The following is a 17,947-nucleotide window of genomic DNA, read 5'->3' on the forward strand; positions in this document are numbered from 1 at the left end:
ACATAGAAGTGCCGGGGCCCAGAAAACATTGCCTCTTAGTTATATCTGTTTCTTGGAAAGCTGGATGACAACCAATATGGCCACCATAGGGACTGTCACACAACTTTCCCAGACTCCTGAATGGAAAATTTGACTAGTTTTGCAAAGATGGAGGTGTTGATGCTGGATGACAACTGAACAACTGTAATGACAGCCACCATGGCCAGCGACAGGTACCCGCTGCCCATCTGGGTAAGGTGTAAGGAAGTCTTGGGCTTCTTGCCTGGCCTTGCTGCCTGCTTATTAGTGACTTGTAATAAAGGGCTATGGACCCCACCACTGCGTTACCCTCCTGTCCCCCAATATCAAGCCTACAATTAGCACTGCTCCATTATGTGAGTGTGGTTTGTGTGTGTGCATTATATATATATATTTGTTTATATACATGTATATATGTCCAGTATGAGAAGATAAACAGTTCTAGACAAAAGACGGAAGCTGTATTCAGTGAGGACATGGTTAAAAAATATCCAGGAAATCTATAGACATATAGAAGATCTTTCATGTATACACTCAGCATGATTATGGGCATGTATGTAGTGGCTTTTAGTGGTACTAATTGAGCACTGTAGATATAGGGATATATACTGTACTGTACACTCTATATATAGGGATTTAACCCTGTATTATGTCAACTCATTTCTCATGTTTTCTGTTTCAGAACTGCAGGAGTTAATTTTCAGAGACACCTGACCACAGAGCCCATTCACCAGTAGGTATATTTTGAATGATCTTTGCTGCCACCTTGTGGTTACTTCTCAGTACTGCACCATCAGTCATCACATTATAAGTCCCTTATCATTCACCTCTTTATACAATGCAGTTTGGGACCTGACACCATCAAAGTCTTGTCCTTCTGCTGACAATCCATGTCCTGGTTACTGACGAGAACGCTGCACCTTTTCTCCAGACCGAAAACAAGTCCAAGGAACTAACAAAACCAAATAAACTATAAATGCTATCACTGATCTTCTGGGTCTGGGCTGAGCCGGGACACCTCTGACCTCTTAGCAGGACTGTGCTGGGACCTGCGCCAGATTCTGGATGCCAGAGGGTGAGCCTTGCACCGGGCACAGGATATGGAGCCCGCCCTGAATTGTAGTTTATTGCCACAGTGTCACCTGGACACAACTCTGGACAGACTGGAAGCTGTGGGACTGCTGCAGGACCTGTGCCGGATATCCAGGGTGAGGAGAGGGGGGAGAGACCACCACTGCCTCTGGAAACATGATCAGCTTAGATACGCCGCTCAACAGACAGTATCCCACATGATAGGATTAGATACACAGCTCAGCAGACAGTATCACACATGATAGGATTAGATACACAGCCCAGCAGACAGTATCACACATGATAGGATTAGATACACGGCTCAGCAGACAGTATCACACATGATAGGATCAGATACACAGCACAGCAGACAGTATCACACATGATAGGATTAGATACACAGCACAGCAGACAGTATCACACATGATAGGATTAGATACACAGCTCAGCAGACAGTATCACACGATCGGATTAAATACAGGGCTCAGCAGACAGTATCACACATGATAGGATTAGATACACAGCTCAGCAGACAGTATCACACATGATAGGATTAGATACAGGGCTCAGCAGACAGTATCACACATGATAGGATTAGATACACCCGTAGATACCGTCCTCTGCTGCATTGTACGTCCCCCCACATGATGTCACTCCGTCTTTGCTCCTCTTGCAGGCACCAGGTGTAGCGCACGTCTCTGCTGCGGTGCAGGGTGTTCTGGGGTCTCTTCTCACCGCTGGTCTCCTCTTGTCGGTCTTTTTCTTCATCTTCACCATTCGCTTCCGGAGAAACAGGTAAGACAGTGTGATAGAAGCCCCTCCAGCCCAGAAGCTGTACAGGGGACCCCACCCCCGGGGACCCCACTCTTCAGTGCTCAAGGTGCAGTTTCTGCAGAGCCCCTATAACTTTACAGATTATTTCTATATTTCATGTTCGGTAATTTTGCAAATCTTTTGCTTAACTTTTCTTGTTCTGATTTATACTCCAGTCGCATCCAGAGCTGCATTCATAATTCTGCTGGTTTACCATTTTTGACATTCCATTCACATCCAAAGTTGCAGTCGCAATTCTGCTGGTTACCTGCAAGCTACAGAAACCCACATCTTCCTGCTGCCCCCTGTTGGCTCCCGTTCTGTACAGAGATCACTGCTGCAGGGGATTGGGGCAAATGTAGTGTTTATGGGACGGTATTGTAGTTGTATGAGCTCCACAATACATTTCTCCATAGTGCAGCGCTTCATGGGATCTCGACAAAGCTTTTATGGGGATGGCAGATTACAAGTGTCCTCCAGCAGAACTGTGAGTGCAGCTCTGGATGTGACTGGAGTAATGATGTAGCGCAGGATCAGTCTGTATGATGTGTCTCTGTCTATCAGGATAGTGAAGATGTCCAGTCCCAACCTGAACCTGGTCATCGTGCTGGGCAGCGTCTTCACCTACATCAGCGCCTTCATGTTTGCAGTCCAAGGACCCGCCGTCTCCATGGAAACTGTAATTCAGGTGAGTGGCAGCGCTGACCCCGCCCCTTCTCTGCCTCCTAGCTGAGCGGTTGTCACTTTGTTGCAGGTTTCCTGTAAGTTTGGAAACATTTAGGAATATTTAGATAACAAAATCCTCCCCAGTCCCCAAATTATTACTTTTCTTTATATTATATCAATATTTCCCAGTTATCATCTACTCTTATACTCCAATCACATCCAGAGCTGCAGTAATAATTCTGCTGTTAATTTATGTCTTAGACTCCACTCACATTCATAGCTGCATTTTCAATTCTGATATTACAACATGCCTCTTACTCCAGTCACACCCACAGCTGAATTCATATTCTGCTGTTATGTCATGTCTTATACTCTAGTCACATCCAGAGCTGCAGTCACAATTCTGCTGACATCCTGCAGTGTTTGTACAGAGCATTCACTGTTGCCTTGGATTGAGGGAGATGTAGTGTTTCCTGTTAATATAACTATAGCGCCACCTAGTGTCACTACCATGACCCCAGTCGGCTGTGTTCGGAGGGTCTCATGTGTTTTTCCTTTGCCCCAGGCTCGGGTCAGTCTCCTGTATGTTGGGCTCAGTCTTGTGTTTGGGCCTCTGCTGGGAAAGAGCTGGAGACTTTACCGGGTGTTTACCCATCGGGTCCCGGATAAACGCGTGGTGAGTAATATAGGGGGCGCTGTGACCGATACTGACTGTTCTATCTGCTCCGGCCCCCGACATAACAAGATGGCGACCCACGTCTACAGCTCATCACCCCCCGGGACACAATGTATGGAAATGTAAAGATGAACGAAAAATCCCAGACTGCTTCACTCTCTTCCCATCATGTAAAGGGTTAATCATTAATTCTGCAATGTTTTAATACACGTTTCAACAACTCTGTTTGCTGTCAGTGAATTGGAACATTCATATTTACAACCAGAAGTTAAAAAGCCGTCCTGCCATTATACCTGTCACAGCTGAGGGTTTGTTACAATTGTATCTATGGTGTGAATATATTGACAATGGTGTGTGGACTCCAGGCTGATACAGTGTCGGTGCGGGTAAAATGTAGCAGGAGAGGAGACAGATTTGTGCTGCTGCAGACGGCTCCATATTATGACCCGCACCCCCCAGGTTCATGTGAATATTCTGAGGTCACCGTAGACCCCTATAATGATCTAAGTTCGATGCAGTTGTACAGTGCGGGGTCCGGGTCTTACAGTCGTAATATGGAGGCGTTACCCGCGTCTGAATGAGTCCGCACTCCTGCTCTGCACACGCTACTGTCACGACCGCCATTGGTAATAAAGATATAACAGAAATACTATACTGCCGAATCCCGACCCACCCTGTGCCTGAAATACCCTCCCCCACTGACCCAATACCCCACTGACCCCATTCACTGTGAGAACGTCAATCAGGGGTCCGCAGTTATTAAGTGGCTCTGCAGACTGCGCAATTCTTGCCACCAAAAATACTGGAAAGGCGGGAGGAAACCCCTGATAGAGACTCCAACACAGATGTGAACTGAGCCCCACTGAGGACTGTCTAGACAGGAGATATTGTAACAGACCCGCAGCTCTGAGAAAAGTTTTCAGACAGTGTTTTTTTAACCTGTGGATATAAACAGGAATTTTCCTATTCACTGACAGCAAGAAAACAGAAATTGGTGAGGAAATTATTATACAATGTCCTTCTTGAAAAATATTTTCAAGTTTACCGACAGAATACAGGATCTGTTCACATACACGGACATAGCTACAGGTCCCCATAAACCGTAGGGGTGGTACGTGCCGGCAGGCCTTCTCTTATACTGTGTAGAAAACTGCAGCAGACTGCGCTTACCTATACTGCGGGCCAGCGCAAAGAAGGTATATCGCACAGTATACTTATTTTTACAGTGGGACAATAGGTGACATATTAAAGTGTATGGCTGTACAATGGCAAATGATGAAGCATTCCGTTAGAGGTATACATTGTGGAATACTCCCGAGTTATATCTCTGAATAGAGACTTACTAATTCTCTGTCCCAACCTGTATTATACTCCAGAGCTGCACTCACTATTCTGCTGGTGGAGTCACTGTGTACATACATTACATTACTTATCCTGTACTGATCCTGAGTTATATCCTGTATTATACTCCAGAGCTGCACTCACTATTCTGCTGCTGGAGTCACTGTGTACATACATTACATTACTTATCCTGTACTGATCCTGAGTTATATCCTGTATTATACTCCACAGCTGCACTCACTATTCTGCTGGTGGAGTCACTGTGTACATACATTACATTACTTATCCTGTACTGATCCTGAGTTACATCCTGTATTATACTCCAGAGCTGCACTCACTATTCTGCTGGTGGAGTCACTGTGTACATACATTACATTACTTATCCTGTACTGATCCTGAGTTATATCCTGTATTATACTCCAGAGCTGCACTCACTATTCTGCTGGAGGAGTCACTGTGTACATACATTACATTACTTATCCTGTACTGATCCTGAGTTACATCCTGTATTATACTCCAGAGCTGCACTCACTATTCTGCTGGTGGAGTCACTGTGTACATACATTACATTACTTATCCTGTACTGATCCTGAGTTACATCCTGTATTATACTCCAGAGCTGCGCTCACTATTCTGCTGGAGGAGTCACTGTGTACATACATTACATTACTTATCCTGTACTGATCCTGAGTTATATCCTGTAATATACTCCAGAGCTGCACTCGCTATTCTGCTGGCGGAGTCACTGTGTACATACATTACATTACTTATCCTGTACTGATCCTGAGTTACATCCTGTATTATACTCCAGAGCTGCACTCACTATTCTGCTGGTGGAGTCACTGTGTACATACATTACATTACTTATCCTGTACTGATCCTGAGTTATATCCTGTATCTCTTTATTTTATATAAATTTACAAAACATAAACTGAAAAACAAATACATAACTAATTCCATATAACCAAAAAGTCACAACCCAATTCTTATAAACAAATTTTCTTATATACATCTCTGTATATGAGAAGAGAAAACGATACCAGACCCGGCCACATACACCCCACTCTTATATACTTACATCTACACTTCATCCGAAGCTAAACAATAGCTAGAATATATACAAACATCATATAAACGTAATCCAAAGTACCAACAGAAAATCCCCCGACCCGCGTCACCCAAGGGCCTAAAGAAACAACATAATAATAATAATAATGATAATAATAATAAAACAACAACATAATAATAATAAAATAATAATAATAATAACAAAAACAATCCAAAATGTAATAATACTAATCCCAATTTTTTTTTTTTTTTTTTTTATCTTTTTCTTTTTTTTTTTTCTAATTTTTTTTCTTTTTTAATCACACTATACACATCCTGACTTTCCCTAACCTCCTTACCCTTCTTACCTAAACTCCACCACCCCAGCCAGCATCTCGCCTCATGTCCTCTCACGTCCGCATAGTCCAGATGCTGGCCCCCACCACCACACCCAACACCCCAGCCCAGCCCCCCGCCCCATGTCCTCCCATGTCCGCATAGTCCAGGGCTGGGTCAGGCAAACCCCCCCCCCCCCCGACCCCCTCCCAACCTATCTATTAACCCCCTTAAGTCTATCCCTATTCTAACAACATTTCTACAATATAATACAATACACGTCACGAACTTGTCCAAATACCAAACCATATACAAAATACACCGTACCCGAAAGCACCAAGTTCGGTCGCTTGTAAACCTTTTTCCTGCCATTTCAATCCTAAACAAAACAAAAATCTTCCAGTGCTTACCTAGCCCATCACCAGATAGAGAGAAGGGAAAGCCCCCCCCAGCTCCCCCCCAGAGGCCAAGGTACCACGTCCACCGCTGCACCCTCCCTATCGCTTGCCCTATCTCCTTACCCTATTACTAGCCCTTTCTTGACCCTTTTGAAAGCTGACCCTATGCTGACCCTCACCTTTCCCTTATTCCGAGCCCTATCGCTATATTTTTTTTGGTGCCTCAGCGGAACGCAGACCCCCACCTCCAGTTGAGCACCGGTGACGACTCCCCCTCCATCATGAAGGCAGACACATTAAGGCACCCAAAAGGAAAAGCCCCTCCAAAGACGAGAGGCTTTGGATGCTCCCAATCTGCCAACCTCCAAAGAATGCACCTTCACCAGGTCACCCATGATATTGCTAACAACCTCATCCACTAGGAGGATTTCTTCTGGGTAGAAACTAGACATCGTGCATTCCACATAAAGTGCCTGACCACTATACTGACTAGAAACAAGGTGCAATGGTCCCTACCACCGAGGTCTCCGAACACTCCATAGGCCCACCCAGCATAGGAGAGGCTGGTTAGGCCTGGCCAACCAATGGAGGCTCCCACCCTTTTGTATACCTCTGTATTGAAAGGGCAATGAAGCAGGAAATGCTCCATGCTTTCCAGCACTCCGCCACACTCCTCCCGGGGGCAATCCCGATCATCAGAGCTTCTGCACTTTAGATTGTCCCTCACATACAGTCTCCCATGGAAGCAACGCCAAGCCAGATCCCAAAACTTCTGGGGAATCCTCGCTGAATTTAAAAGTTTTAATCCCACCCCGAGGTCACTACTTGGGCAGTCTTTGAGCGCCAGGGGCTTCTGGAAGTGGGTCATCAGGACCCTCTTGTCAAGAAATTTTCTCGACATGGTCCTGATCTCCCACACCTCCAGACCCCACCGGCGAACAATCTTCAGCGCCAGGGTGGCATAAGCCGGGAGATGTCCGTGAGGTGTACGCAGGTCTTTCACTTGCCCTCCTCTCTCCCATTCCTGGAAGAAAGGCCGAAACCACCCCCTGCAGGAGGATATCCACCAAGGAGCCCTCTCTTGCCAGAGGTTTGCCAGGTTGATCTTAACAAAGGTGTTCACTAGGAACACCACCGGGTTAACCATACCTAACCCGCCTAGTGTCCTTGGTAGGTAAGTAACCTCCCTCTTGATTAGGTTGAGCCTGTTCCCCCATAACAGCTGGAAGAACAGGCTATAGACCCGAGTCCAGAGAGGTTCTGGCAAGATGCACACACTGCCCAGGTAAAGCAACATGGGCACCAGGTAGGCCTTGGCCAAGTGAACCCTTTCCCTCAGGGTTAAGGACCAACCCTTCCATTGGTCGACCTTCTGGGCAACTAGATTCAGCCTATCCTCCCAGTTCTTCTTGGGGTAATCACCCGGGCCAAATTCGACTCCTAAGATCTTAGCAGACCCCTGAGGCTCTGGAAGGGTGTCCGGGAGATCAAAACCAGGATCTCCTCCTCCCAGCCAGAGACTTTTGCACTTATCCCGATTGATCTTGGACCCAGATGCCAATGAGTAACGCTCCACTTCCGACATCACCCACTCTGCCTCCCCTCTCGAGGAGACAAAAATGGAGACGTCGTCTGCGTACGCAACCACCCTCTGAGTGGCCTCCGGCCCCTCCAGGCCGGCCCCGACTCCCGCCAATGGCCCACGATCGATCCTTTTAAGAAAAGGATCAATTGCGAACGCATATAGCAAAGGGCTCAAGGGACAACCCTGGCGGACACCAGACCCAACCTCAAAGGGGGTTCCAACCCAACCGTTCACCAGCGCAAAAGTCTCAGCCCCAGTGTATAAGGTCTGTAGCCAATTGACAAACCCCCCCGGTAGGCCGTACCTCAGAAGGACCGACCAGAGGTACTCGTGGTCCACCCGGTCAAAAGCCTTGGCCTGGTCCAAGGACAGGATGTACCCCTCCCACCGACCAGAATTTCCCTGCTCCACTGCCTCTCTGACACTGAGGACAGCACTAAATGTGCTGCGGCCTGGAACAGAGCAATGCTGGACCGGCGAAAGGAGCCGGGATGCAAACTTCACCAGCCGATTAAACAGCACCTTTGCGAGAACCTTTCTGTCCGTATTGAGCAGCGCTATGGGACGCCAATTCTCAATACGGGTCGAGTCTTTACCCTTCGATAAAACGATCAAGGCCGACCTCCTCATTGACATTGGCAAAGTACCCGAGGAAAGGCACTCATTAAACACCTCAGTCAAGAGGGGAACTAGGGTTCCTTTAAAAGTCTTATAAAACTCGGATGTTAAGCCATCCGGCCCTGGCGATTTTTTGAGGGCAAGCCCATCAATCGCCAATCCCACTTCCTCTTCCTTGATCGAATCTATCAAAACACCGAGAGAGGGGTCTACCCCTGGCTCAGGGATGGTTTCAGCCAGGAAAGCCGACATCTCGTCTCGGTTTGGATCTTGCTTCCCCAAGAGGTGCGAGTAGAAGGATCTGACGACCTCCAAGATCCCTGATTTGGATCTCTTCAGAGATCCTGTACTATCAATCAGTCCTGTCACTACCTTACGACTCACTGACATCTTACAGTTCCTGTAGGGGTCGGGCGAGCGGTACCTCCCGAAATCCCTTTTAAGAACTAAAGATGTGTGCCTATCATACTGACACCTCCTGAGCAAAGCTTTCACCACGGAGATCTCCTCCCCACTATCCCCGGTTGAGACCAGATGTTCGAGTTTCCTCCTCAGTTCCTGATATAGGCGGTACCTACTCATGGACCTGAGGCTCGAGAGCCTGCGGAAAAATCCTGCCACCCGGACTTTAAACAACTCCCACCACTCAGACTTAGTACCACTGAGATCCAACAAAGGTACCTGGCTCTGAAGAAAATCCTCAAAGGCCTGTCTTATCTCCGCTTCTTCCAAGAGAGTAGAATTCAGCCTCCATATACCTCTTCCCATCTGGAGGGACTCTGCAATGTTCAAAGAGAAAATAATCATACAGTGATCGGAGAACTCCACCTCAACAACGGACACTGGTGAAGAGATGGCTTCCTCCTTCAAGAAAAACCTGTCTATCCTAGACCTACAACTACCTCTACGATAGGTGAAACCCGAGTGGCCTGGGGTATGCCTGATGTGGATATCCACCAGGCGAGCATCGCTAACTATATTTTTTAATGCTACACTATCATAGGTCAATTTTTTATCTCCGGAACCTCCTCTATCTCGGGGCCTCACGACAGTATTGAAGTCCCCTCCAAAGATAACTTGTCGACCTGAAAAAAGGAAAGGCTTAATCCTCATGAAGAGACTTTTACGGTCCCATTTGCTCTGGGGTCCGTATATATTGATTAGTCTTTATTCCTGTCCCCTCATGAGGACATCTAAGATCAAGCACCTCCCCATTTCTAACTCAATCATCCGTCGGCATGTTACCGGTGCGGTGAAAAGGACCGCCACTCCGCTATAGGGCTCAGCCGCAAGAGACCAGTAGGAGGGCCCACGTCGCCACTCCCTCCTAGATTTAACGACGTCTGCCAAAAGTGACAGCCTGGTCTCCTGCAAAAACAAAATGTCGGCTTCAACTCGGCCAAGAAAATCAAAGGCTGCAAATCTCGCCCTATCTGACTTAATGCTGGCAACGTTAATTGATGCCAGCGTCAACGGAGTGGGTGCCGCCATCATGGATGTTTGAGTTAGACGGCTTTCTTCTTCCCACCCCCCCTCTATCTGATGAGGACCCCCCTTCTTTGCCTCGCTTCTTGCAAACTGAGGAGTCCATACTCACCACCCTATTCCCATCTTCATCCCCAAGTTCCGGGTCAACCTCCCCCTCTGGGGGCAACGGCCCCTGCAGCAGGGGAGGCTCAACGACTCTAGGGTGCGCTACCATGCCCTCCCTCTTAGTATGAGAGGCTGGAATGTCCACGAGAGCATGGTATCGATCAGTAGAGCGCACCAGGGGGGTACAGGATTTACCTTCCTGGGCCAGGGCGGGGCCAGATGTATTTGGCCCTTGGGTTTTGCCCGGTGTCCCTTTTGCTGTAGGCTGAGTCCTCTCTTCCTCTCCCACACTTTCATAGTGGGAGGATTGAGAGTCCTCAGCCCTCTGCTCCCTTTGGATCCTCCTCATCTCCCCGTTCAATTCGGCCTCCCCAGGGGCATCAGCTTCAGGGGGGGCATCCAGATCCGAATCAGAGGTCGTCCCAGGTTCCTGGAGCGCCCTCCAAATCCTCTCCTTCCTCCGCCCTTCTCTGGCGAGAAGGGGGACACTTCTTTGCATTCTTCCCTTGCCCCTGTGCCCCATCGTCCCTGCCCGCACCCTCACCCACGGAGGCCTCCCTCCTTTCATCCTCCGCAGGTTTGGAACAAGCTTTGACAACAGAGCGAGGACACCGACTGAACGGGTGACCTAAGTCACCACACAGGTTGCAGCGAATACGGTCACACGATGCGGCTAGATGACCAATCCCCCCACAATGAGCACACTTCTGCACCTTGCAGCCTGCACTCAAATGTGAGGGGTCGCCACACCGGTGACACAACTTCGGCTGCCCCTGGTAGAAGACAAGGATCCGATCTCTTCCCAGGAAAGCAGACGATGGTATGTGGGACACCGTCTGTCCCAGACGCTTTAGTTTAACCATGAACGTCCAGGCCCCTGACCAGATGCCAAACTCATCCATGTTCTTCCGTGGCGTTTCTACTACCTCTCCGTACCTTCCCAACCAGGTCATGATATCTATACAAGAGAGTGACTCGTTACGGGTAAGAACGGTCACTCTCTTGGGACCACTTTGGCGAGAAATTGCTTGTGCAGCAAAGTCTCGCCAGCCAGGCTCGTCCTTCATCAGCTCGTAGTTCCCCCAGAAGACCTCAAGGCCCCCTAGGTGAACAAAGCTGATGTCAAACTCGACCGAGCCATGAGGATGTATCAAGGCAAAGATGTCACTCGCCTTGAAGCCCATCCCCAGCAGCAGCTCCACCACCCTCTTTCTGGGAGGGCACGCATCATTGCCACGCCACCGGAGACGGACAACATTCCTCCTGGCTACAGCCTGCCCGGCTGTTGGGAGCGACCACTGATCTCCTCGTTGCTCTCGGAAGGCATTTAGACCATATCTGTCTATCCAGAAAGACAGGTCCTTCTGCACTCCCCCTATGGTTAGGGTTTGCTTTCCCTCTCTTAAAGCGTCCAAGAGACGTTGTTGCAAGTTACCGTCCCCGGACCTTGAGGATGAAGATGGGTGGGCCCGCTGTCCCCCCGCTGCCACACCAGCATAAGACCTGCCGGATGTCACAGCAAGAGGAGCGCCAGGCCCATTGCCCCTGGTTGATACCCCATCCCCACCACCCACCACCTCACCACCTACAGACACAGCACTCAACACCCCATTACCAGCAGACACTCCAGCAACTTTATTTACAGACACCTGCATACCCCCAGCAGTTCCCACATCCACAGCCGCAACTTTTTTATTTAACCCACCAGGTCCCCCTGCAGTCATCCTTCTGGCCAGGCCTGGTTCTATGTTATGTATTTTTCCTGTACATTTTGTGTGGGTAGACACTGCTTCAGTCTCCGCATCATCAGGCACCTTTGCAGGGACGCCACCAGATGTTATAAGCGGTGTCCCCGCTGTGCCCTCCGCCTCATTAACCTCCATCTTTTCTATGTGCGGAACATTTTTGGGAAAGGGGCCACCGCCGCCCCCGACGCCAGCAGCCCCCTTCTCGCCTACACCACTTTTCAGTGATGCGGACGAAGGAGCCACTGATGTCACTGGAGCCGCCTCCGGCGCCGGACCACTCCCCCCTCCCACAGAGGAGTGGCCAACAGAGCCGGAGCCCCCTCTGTGACCGCCCTTGTCCGGAACGTCTGACGGCTTGACACCGACAGACTTCCGGCTTTCAGACACCACATCCGGTTTCTGGTTTACCCGTTCTCCAGACCGCTGACTCGCATCAGAGACCAGTTTCCCGGGCTCGCCATTAACCGGACACGGGGACACACCCCCTGGCGTCACCAGGCCACCAGTACCGCCCCCTTTGCAGGGGTTGGCGTCCGGCGCCATTTTGACCACCACGTGTTCTAATGCCGGACCCGTAACACTCTCCCCGCATTCCCGCTCCAGCCCCACTGCAGAGGCTTGAGCTGGGGGTCTTGCGGGACCTGCGCTCTGATCCTGACTTTCATCAGGCTCAGAGCACAGGAAGGATCTTGCTGTATACACCATTTTAAATGAACCTTCAGCAGATTTTTTTTCCTTTGTCTTTTTTTTCTTCTTAAATTTTTTTTTCTTTTGCTTTTCCTCCTCTGCGGGTAACTCTGCACCGAAACAAAATCCCTGGAAGGATACCGGCGACTCCACGTTACGGATCTGAGTGAGTAATCCTGGAGGCCGCTCACTGTCAGTATCAAAACTCTCCTGATTTCTCCCAGCTGTGAGTCCACCCTCCTCCTCCTCACTGCTCCTGGGTGCCTCAGAATCTGAGCCTTCTCTGGACTTTGCATTCTCATGCTCCATTTTCTCCCCCACAATTTCCTTTGCTGTGTCTGGGGCTCTGCTGTCTTCCTCCACACATCCTATTTTTATAGGTGCTGCCATCTCGGCAAACCTCTCTTCATTTTTTAATTTTTCACCAAACACCCCTCCGCCTGCTAAAATCTCCTCACGTCTCTCTTCCACTTCTTTTATTTCCTCCAACAAGGATTTCACATTTAAAAGGTATCGGGACCTCTTACCTCCTGAGGCTTTTGCAGCTCTTCCTCTGGCGACCGCCAAGTCCCCACGGAGCCGTTGCAGCGACTTCCTGAGGTCCCGATACTCCTCCAACCGCATAGCCAGACGGGAGCTGAAGTTCTCCACCGTCTCTCCGGTCCTCAGCTGTCCCCATTCCTCCACACGACCGTCATCCAAATGTCCGGACGGCGCTGGTCCTTCTCCAGATGACAACACCTCGATCACCCTGCCGGACCGCGTCTCCATACCCTTATCCAGGGTTCCAGCCTCAGGGGGAGCCAGGACAGCCTTGCCCCGAGATGATCTCCTCACCCCCGCGACTGTTTGCATATTCCCAGCCAGCTGGGATGACCCTCTACCCCCCGCTGGCATGCTCCGGGAGGTAGAGGTCTGAGGCTCCATCCTAGGATGGAACCCCCCTCAGGGTACTTTCCAAGCCCAGGCAGATGGTATGAGGCCTGGGCAGATAGAATAAGGAAAGTCCCTGGATCCAAGGCCTGCACGGTAGTCTCAGCAGCTCTCTCCACACGTCCTACTCCACCCACTCCAGAGCTGCACTGACTATTCTGCTGGTGGAGTCATTGTGTACATACATTACTTATCCTGTACTGATCCTGAGTTCTATCCTGTATTATACTCCAGAGCTGCACTCACTATTCTGCTGGTGGAGTCGCTGTGTACATACATTATATTACTTATCCTGCACTGATCCTGAGTTATATCCTGTATTATACTCCAGAGCTGCACTCACTATTCTGCTGGCGGAGTCACTGTGTACATACATTACATTACTTATCCTGTACTGATCCCGAGTTATATCCTGTATTATACTCAAGAGCTGCACTCACTATTCTGCTGGCGGAGTCACTGTGTACATATATTACATTACTTATCCTGTACTGATCCCGAGTTATATCCTGTATTATACTCCAGAGCTGGACTCACTATTCTGCTGGTGGAGTCACTGTGTACATACATGACATTACTTATCCTGTACTGATCCTGAGTTACATCCTGTATTATACTCCAGAGCTGTACTCACTATTCTGCTGGTGGAGTCACTGTGTACATACATTACATTACTTATCCTGTAATGATCCTGAGTTACATCCTGTATTATACTCCAGAGCTGCACTCACTATTCTGCTGGTGGAGTCACTGTGTACATACATTACATTACTTATCCTGTACTGATCCTGAGTTACATCCTGTATTACACTCCAGAGCTGCACTGACTATTCTGCTGGTGGAGTCACTGTGTACATACATTGCATTACTTATCCTGTATTGATCCTGAGTTACATCCTGTATTATACTCCAGAGCTGCACTCACTATTCTGCTGGTGGAGTCACTGTGTACATACATTACATTACTTATCCTGTACTGATCCTGAGTTACATCCTGTATTATACTCCAGAGCTGCACTCACTATTCTGCTGGTGGAGTCACTGTGTACATACATTACATTACTTATCCTGTACTGATCCTGAATTACATCCTGTATTATACTCCAGAGCTGCACTCACTATTCTGCTGGTGGAGTCACGGTGTACATACGTGGCATTAGTCAGTAATGTAAATACACACGTCTGATGCGGATTACGGATTGTTCTTTCCTCTGCAGATTATTAAGGACATCACTCTTCTGGGGTTGGAAGCTGCGCTGCTGTTTACGGACTCTTTTCTGCTTCTCTCCTGGGTGTTGTCGGACCCTGTGATCTGTGTCCAGAATGTGAGCGCCAGCATTAAGGTGACGACGATACACGGCTAGTAATATTGTAAATGTAAAAGTCTCGGCAGCGATTATGAGGGTGGGCGGTGGACCCGGCTGTCAGTGACAGGGGGCTGGTTAGTGGTCTGGTGTCCGGCTTCTTCTCACTTGGTTGCGCTGCAGGAGGCCACGAAAATGTCTAGAACCGTCAGATTACGGTGCAGTCAGATGCGGCAGGTTTTGTTGCAAAGAATTTCTTTAAAATTGTCTAATATGGATACAATTGTAACAAAACCTCAGCTGTGACAATTATTAAGTCAACATGGGTTTTCAGCCTCAGGATATAAACAAAATACTCCCATTCACTGACTGCAAGCATACATTTTGAAAATGGTGTTTAATAAAAGAGAACTTTCCTGTGTCGTACATGTGGAGTTATGGAACCTCTGACAGGTTTAGTGGGGTTCAGACTCTGAGCGTTGCAGCCACTATAGTTGGGGGGTCTTGGCTCGTGTACCCCACTACCTACCTATAACTGCTCCCTGAGGTAATGACATAGACACGACATAGATGTTATGCGGCTCAATCAGAAGCTGTCTCCTCCGACCCCCATAAGCATGCCTGTTACTTCTATGGAGGTAGGGAGATAAGCAGCTGCAGGCGCCTCTACTCCGCAGATTAACATGCAGGCTGCCTGATTCCTGTTTGTCCAGATGGGAGATGTTGGGGGTCATCCCCTGTTATGTGTCAGACGAGGACCGTGTCCTATAAGTCTTTACTTTCCCACTCTCCTTCAGGCTGCAGATCGGGTCACATTGTGTGAAGTCACCAGGAGGCACCGCTGCTCCTCCAAGTACATGGATTTCTGGACCGCTCTTCTGCTGGGGTTCAAGGTATAAATTCTACAGCGAGGGGTCTGGGAGGCTGCATTAATATTCTATCCAGCAGTCTCGGATGGCTCTCTACTGTACTGGGTGTGTGTCAGTCTTAACTGTAGTCCTGTAATTCTATTCATGAAACAGTAGGCCCAGGATGAACCGAGAAATAGGCCCCGCCCGAATAGAAGAGTGTAATTGTGGGAGGAGCATAGATGATAGAGGACATCGTGATGCAGAATATGTCTTATAATTATCATCAGCGACATTATATATAATAATATATAACAAATCCTTTCATTTTAGGGCATGTTCCTGGTTTATGGCAGTTACTTGGCTGGTCTGACCAAGAATATCAGTACTGCTCCGGTTAACCAATCCCTGGTCATCATGGTGGGCAGCAGCCTGGTGATTGTGGCCACAGCCGTCGTCTTCTTAGTGTCACATTTCTTCTATAACTGGCCCAGCCTGATCTATGGGGTCACAGCCGGAAGTATCCTCCTCTGCACCACAACCACCAACATCCTCATATTTATCCCACAGGTAACAACCACCTCCACCCGTCCATACAGCAACCCTGGCACTATCTGACCAATAGGGGGCAGTATTATAGTAGTTATATTCTTGTATATAGAGGGCAGTATTATAGTAGTTATATTCTTGTATATAGGGAGCAGTATTATAGTAGTTATATTCTTGTATATAGGGGGCAGTATTATAGTAGTTATATTCTTGTATATAGGGGGCAGTATTATAGTAGTTATATTCTTGTATATAGGGGGCAGTATTATAGTAGTTATATTCTTGTATATAGGGGTCAGTATTATAGTAGTTATATTCTTGTATATAGGAGCAGTATTATACTAGTTATATTCTTGTATATAGGGAGCAGTATTATAGTAGTTATATTCTTGTATATAGGGGGCAGTATTATAGTAGTTATAGTCTTGTATATAGGGGCAGTATTATAGTAGTTATATTCTTGTATATAGGAGACAGTATTATAGTAGTTATATTCTTGTATATAGGGGCAGTATTATAGTAGTTATATTCTTGTATATAGGAGCAGTATTATACTAGTTATATTCTTGTATATAGGGAGCAGTATTATAGTAGTTATATTCTTGTATATAGAGGCAGTATTATAGTAGTTATATTCTTGTATATAGGAGCAGTATTATAGTAGTTATATTCTTGTATATAGGGGGCAGTATTATAGTAGTTATATTCTTGTATATAGGAGCAGTATTATAGTAGTTATATTCTTGTATATAGGAGCAGTATTATAGTAGTTATATTCTTGTATATAGGGGCTGTATTATAGTAGTTATATTCTTGTATATAGGGGGCAGTATTATAGTAGTTATTTTCTTGTATATAGGAGCAGTATTATAGTAGTTATATTCTTGTATATAGGGGCAGTATTATAGTAGTTATATTCTTGTATATAGGGGCAGTATTATAGTAGTTATATTCTTGTATATAGGGGGCAGTATTATAGTAGTTATATTCTTGTATATAGGAGCAGTATTATAGTAGTTATATTCTTGTATATAGGGAGCAGTATTATAGTAGTTATATTCTTGTATATAGGGGGCAGTATTATAGTAGTTATATTCTTGTATATAGGAGCAGTATTATAGTAGTTATATCCTTGTATATAGGGGCAGTATTATAGTAGTTATATTCTTGTATATAGGGGCAGTATTATAGTAGTTATATTCTTGTATATAGGGGGCAGTATTATAGTAGATATATTCTTGTATATAGGGACAGTATTATAGTAGTTATATTCTTGTATATAGGAGCAGTATTATAGTAGTTATATTCTTGTATATAGGGGCAGTATTATAGTAGTTATATTCTTGTATATAGGAGCAGTATTATAGTAGTTATATTCTTGTATATAGGAGCAGTATTATAGTAGTTATATTCTTGTATATAGGGGGCTGTATTATAGTAGTTATATTCTTGCATATAGGAGCAGTATTATAGTAGTTATATTCTTGTATACAGGAGCAGTATTATAGTAGTTATATTCTTGTATATAGGGGGCTGTATTATAGTAGTTATATTCTTGTATATAGGAGCAGTATTATAGTAGTTATATTCTTAAATATAGGGGCAGTATTATAGTAGTTATATTCTTGTATATAGGGGGTAGTATTATAGTAGTTATATTCTTGTATATAGGGGCAGTATTATAGTAGTTATATTCTTGTATATAGGGCAGTATTA

At 46.9% G+C, this 17,947-nt stretch overlaps 1 protein-coding gene across 1 annotated transcript; it reads left to right on the forward strand.

Moving 5' to 3' along the window:
• Window positions 1-978: 978 nt before the first annotated feature.
• GPR156 (G protein-coupled receptor 156) lies at window positions 979-16,252 on the forward strand (the record flags this gene model as incomplete). Its single annotated transcript, XM_075848694.1, has 7 exons — window positions 979-1,226; window positions 1,766-1,884; window positions 2,467-2,590; window positions 3,134-3,244; window positions 14,748-14,873; window positions 15,632-15,727; window positions 16,016-16,252. Coding segments are annotated over exons 1-7 (921 nt in total), but the record flags the coding sequence as incomplete, so codon positions are not given.
• Window positions 16,253-17,947: the final 1,695 nt, after the last annotated feature.

This window comes from Rhinoderma darwinii, unplaced genomic scaffold (genome assembly GCF_050947455.1).
Source record: "Rhinoderma darwinii isolate aRhiDar2 unplaced genomic scaffold, aRhiDar2.hap1 Scaffold_449, whole genome shotgun sequence".
In the NCBI taxonomy this organism is placed as follows: Eukaryota; Metazoa; Chordata; class Amphibia; order Anura; family Rhinodermatidae; genus Rhinoderma; species Rhinoderma darwinii.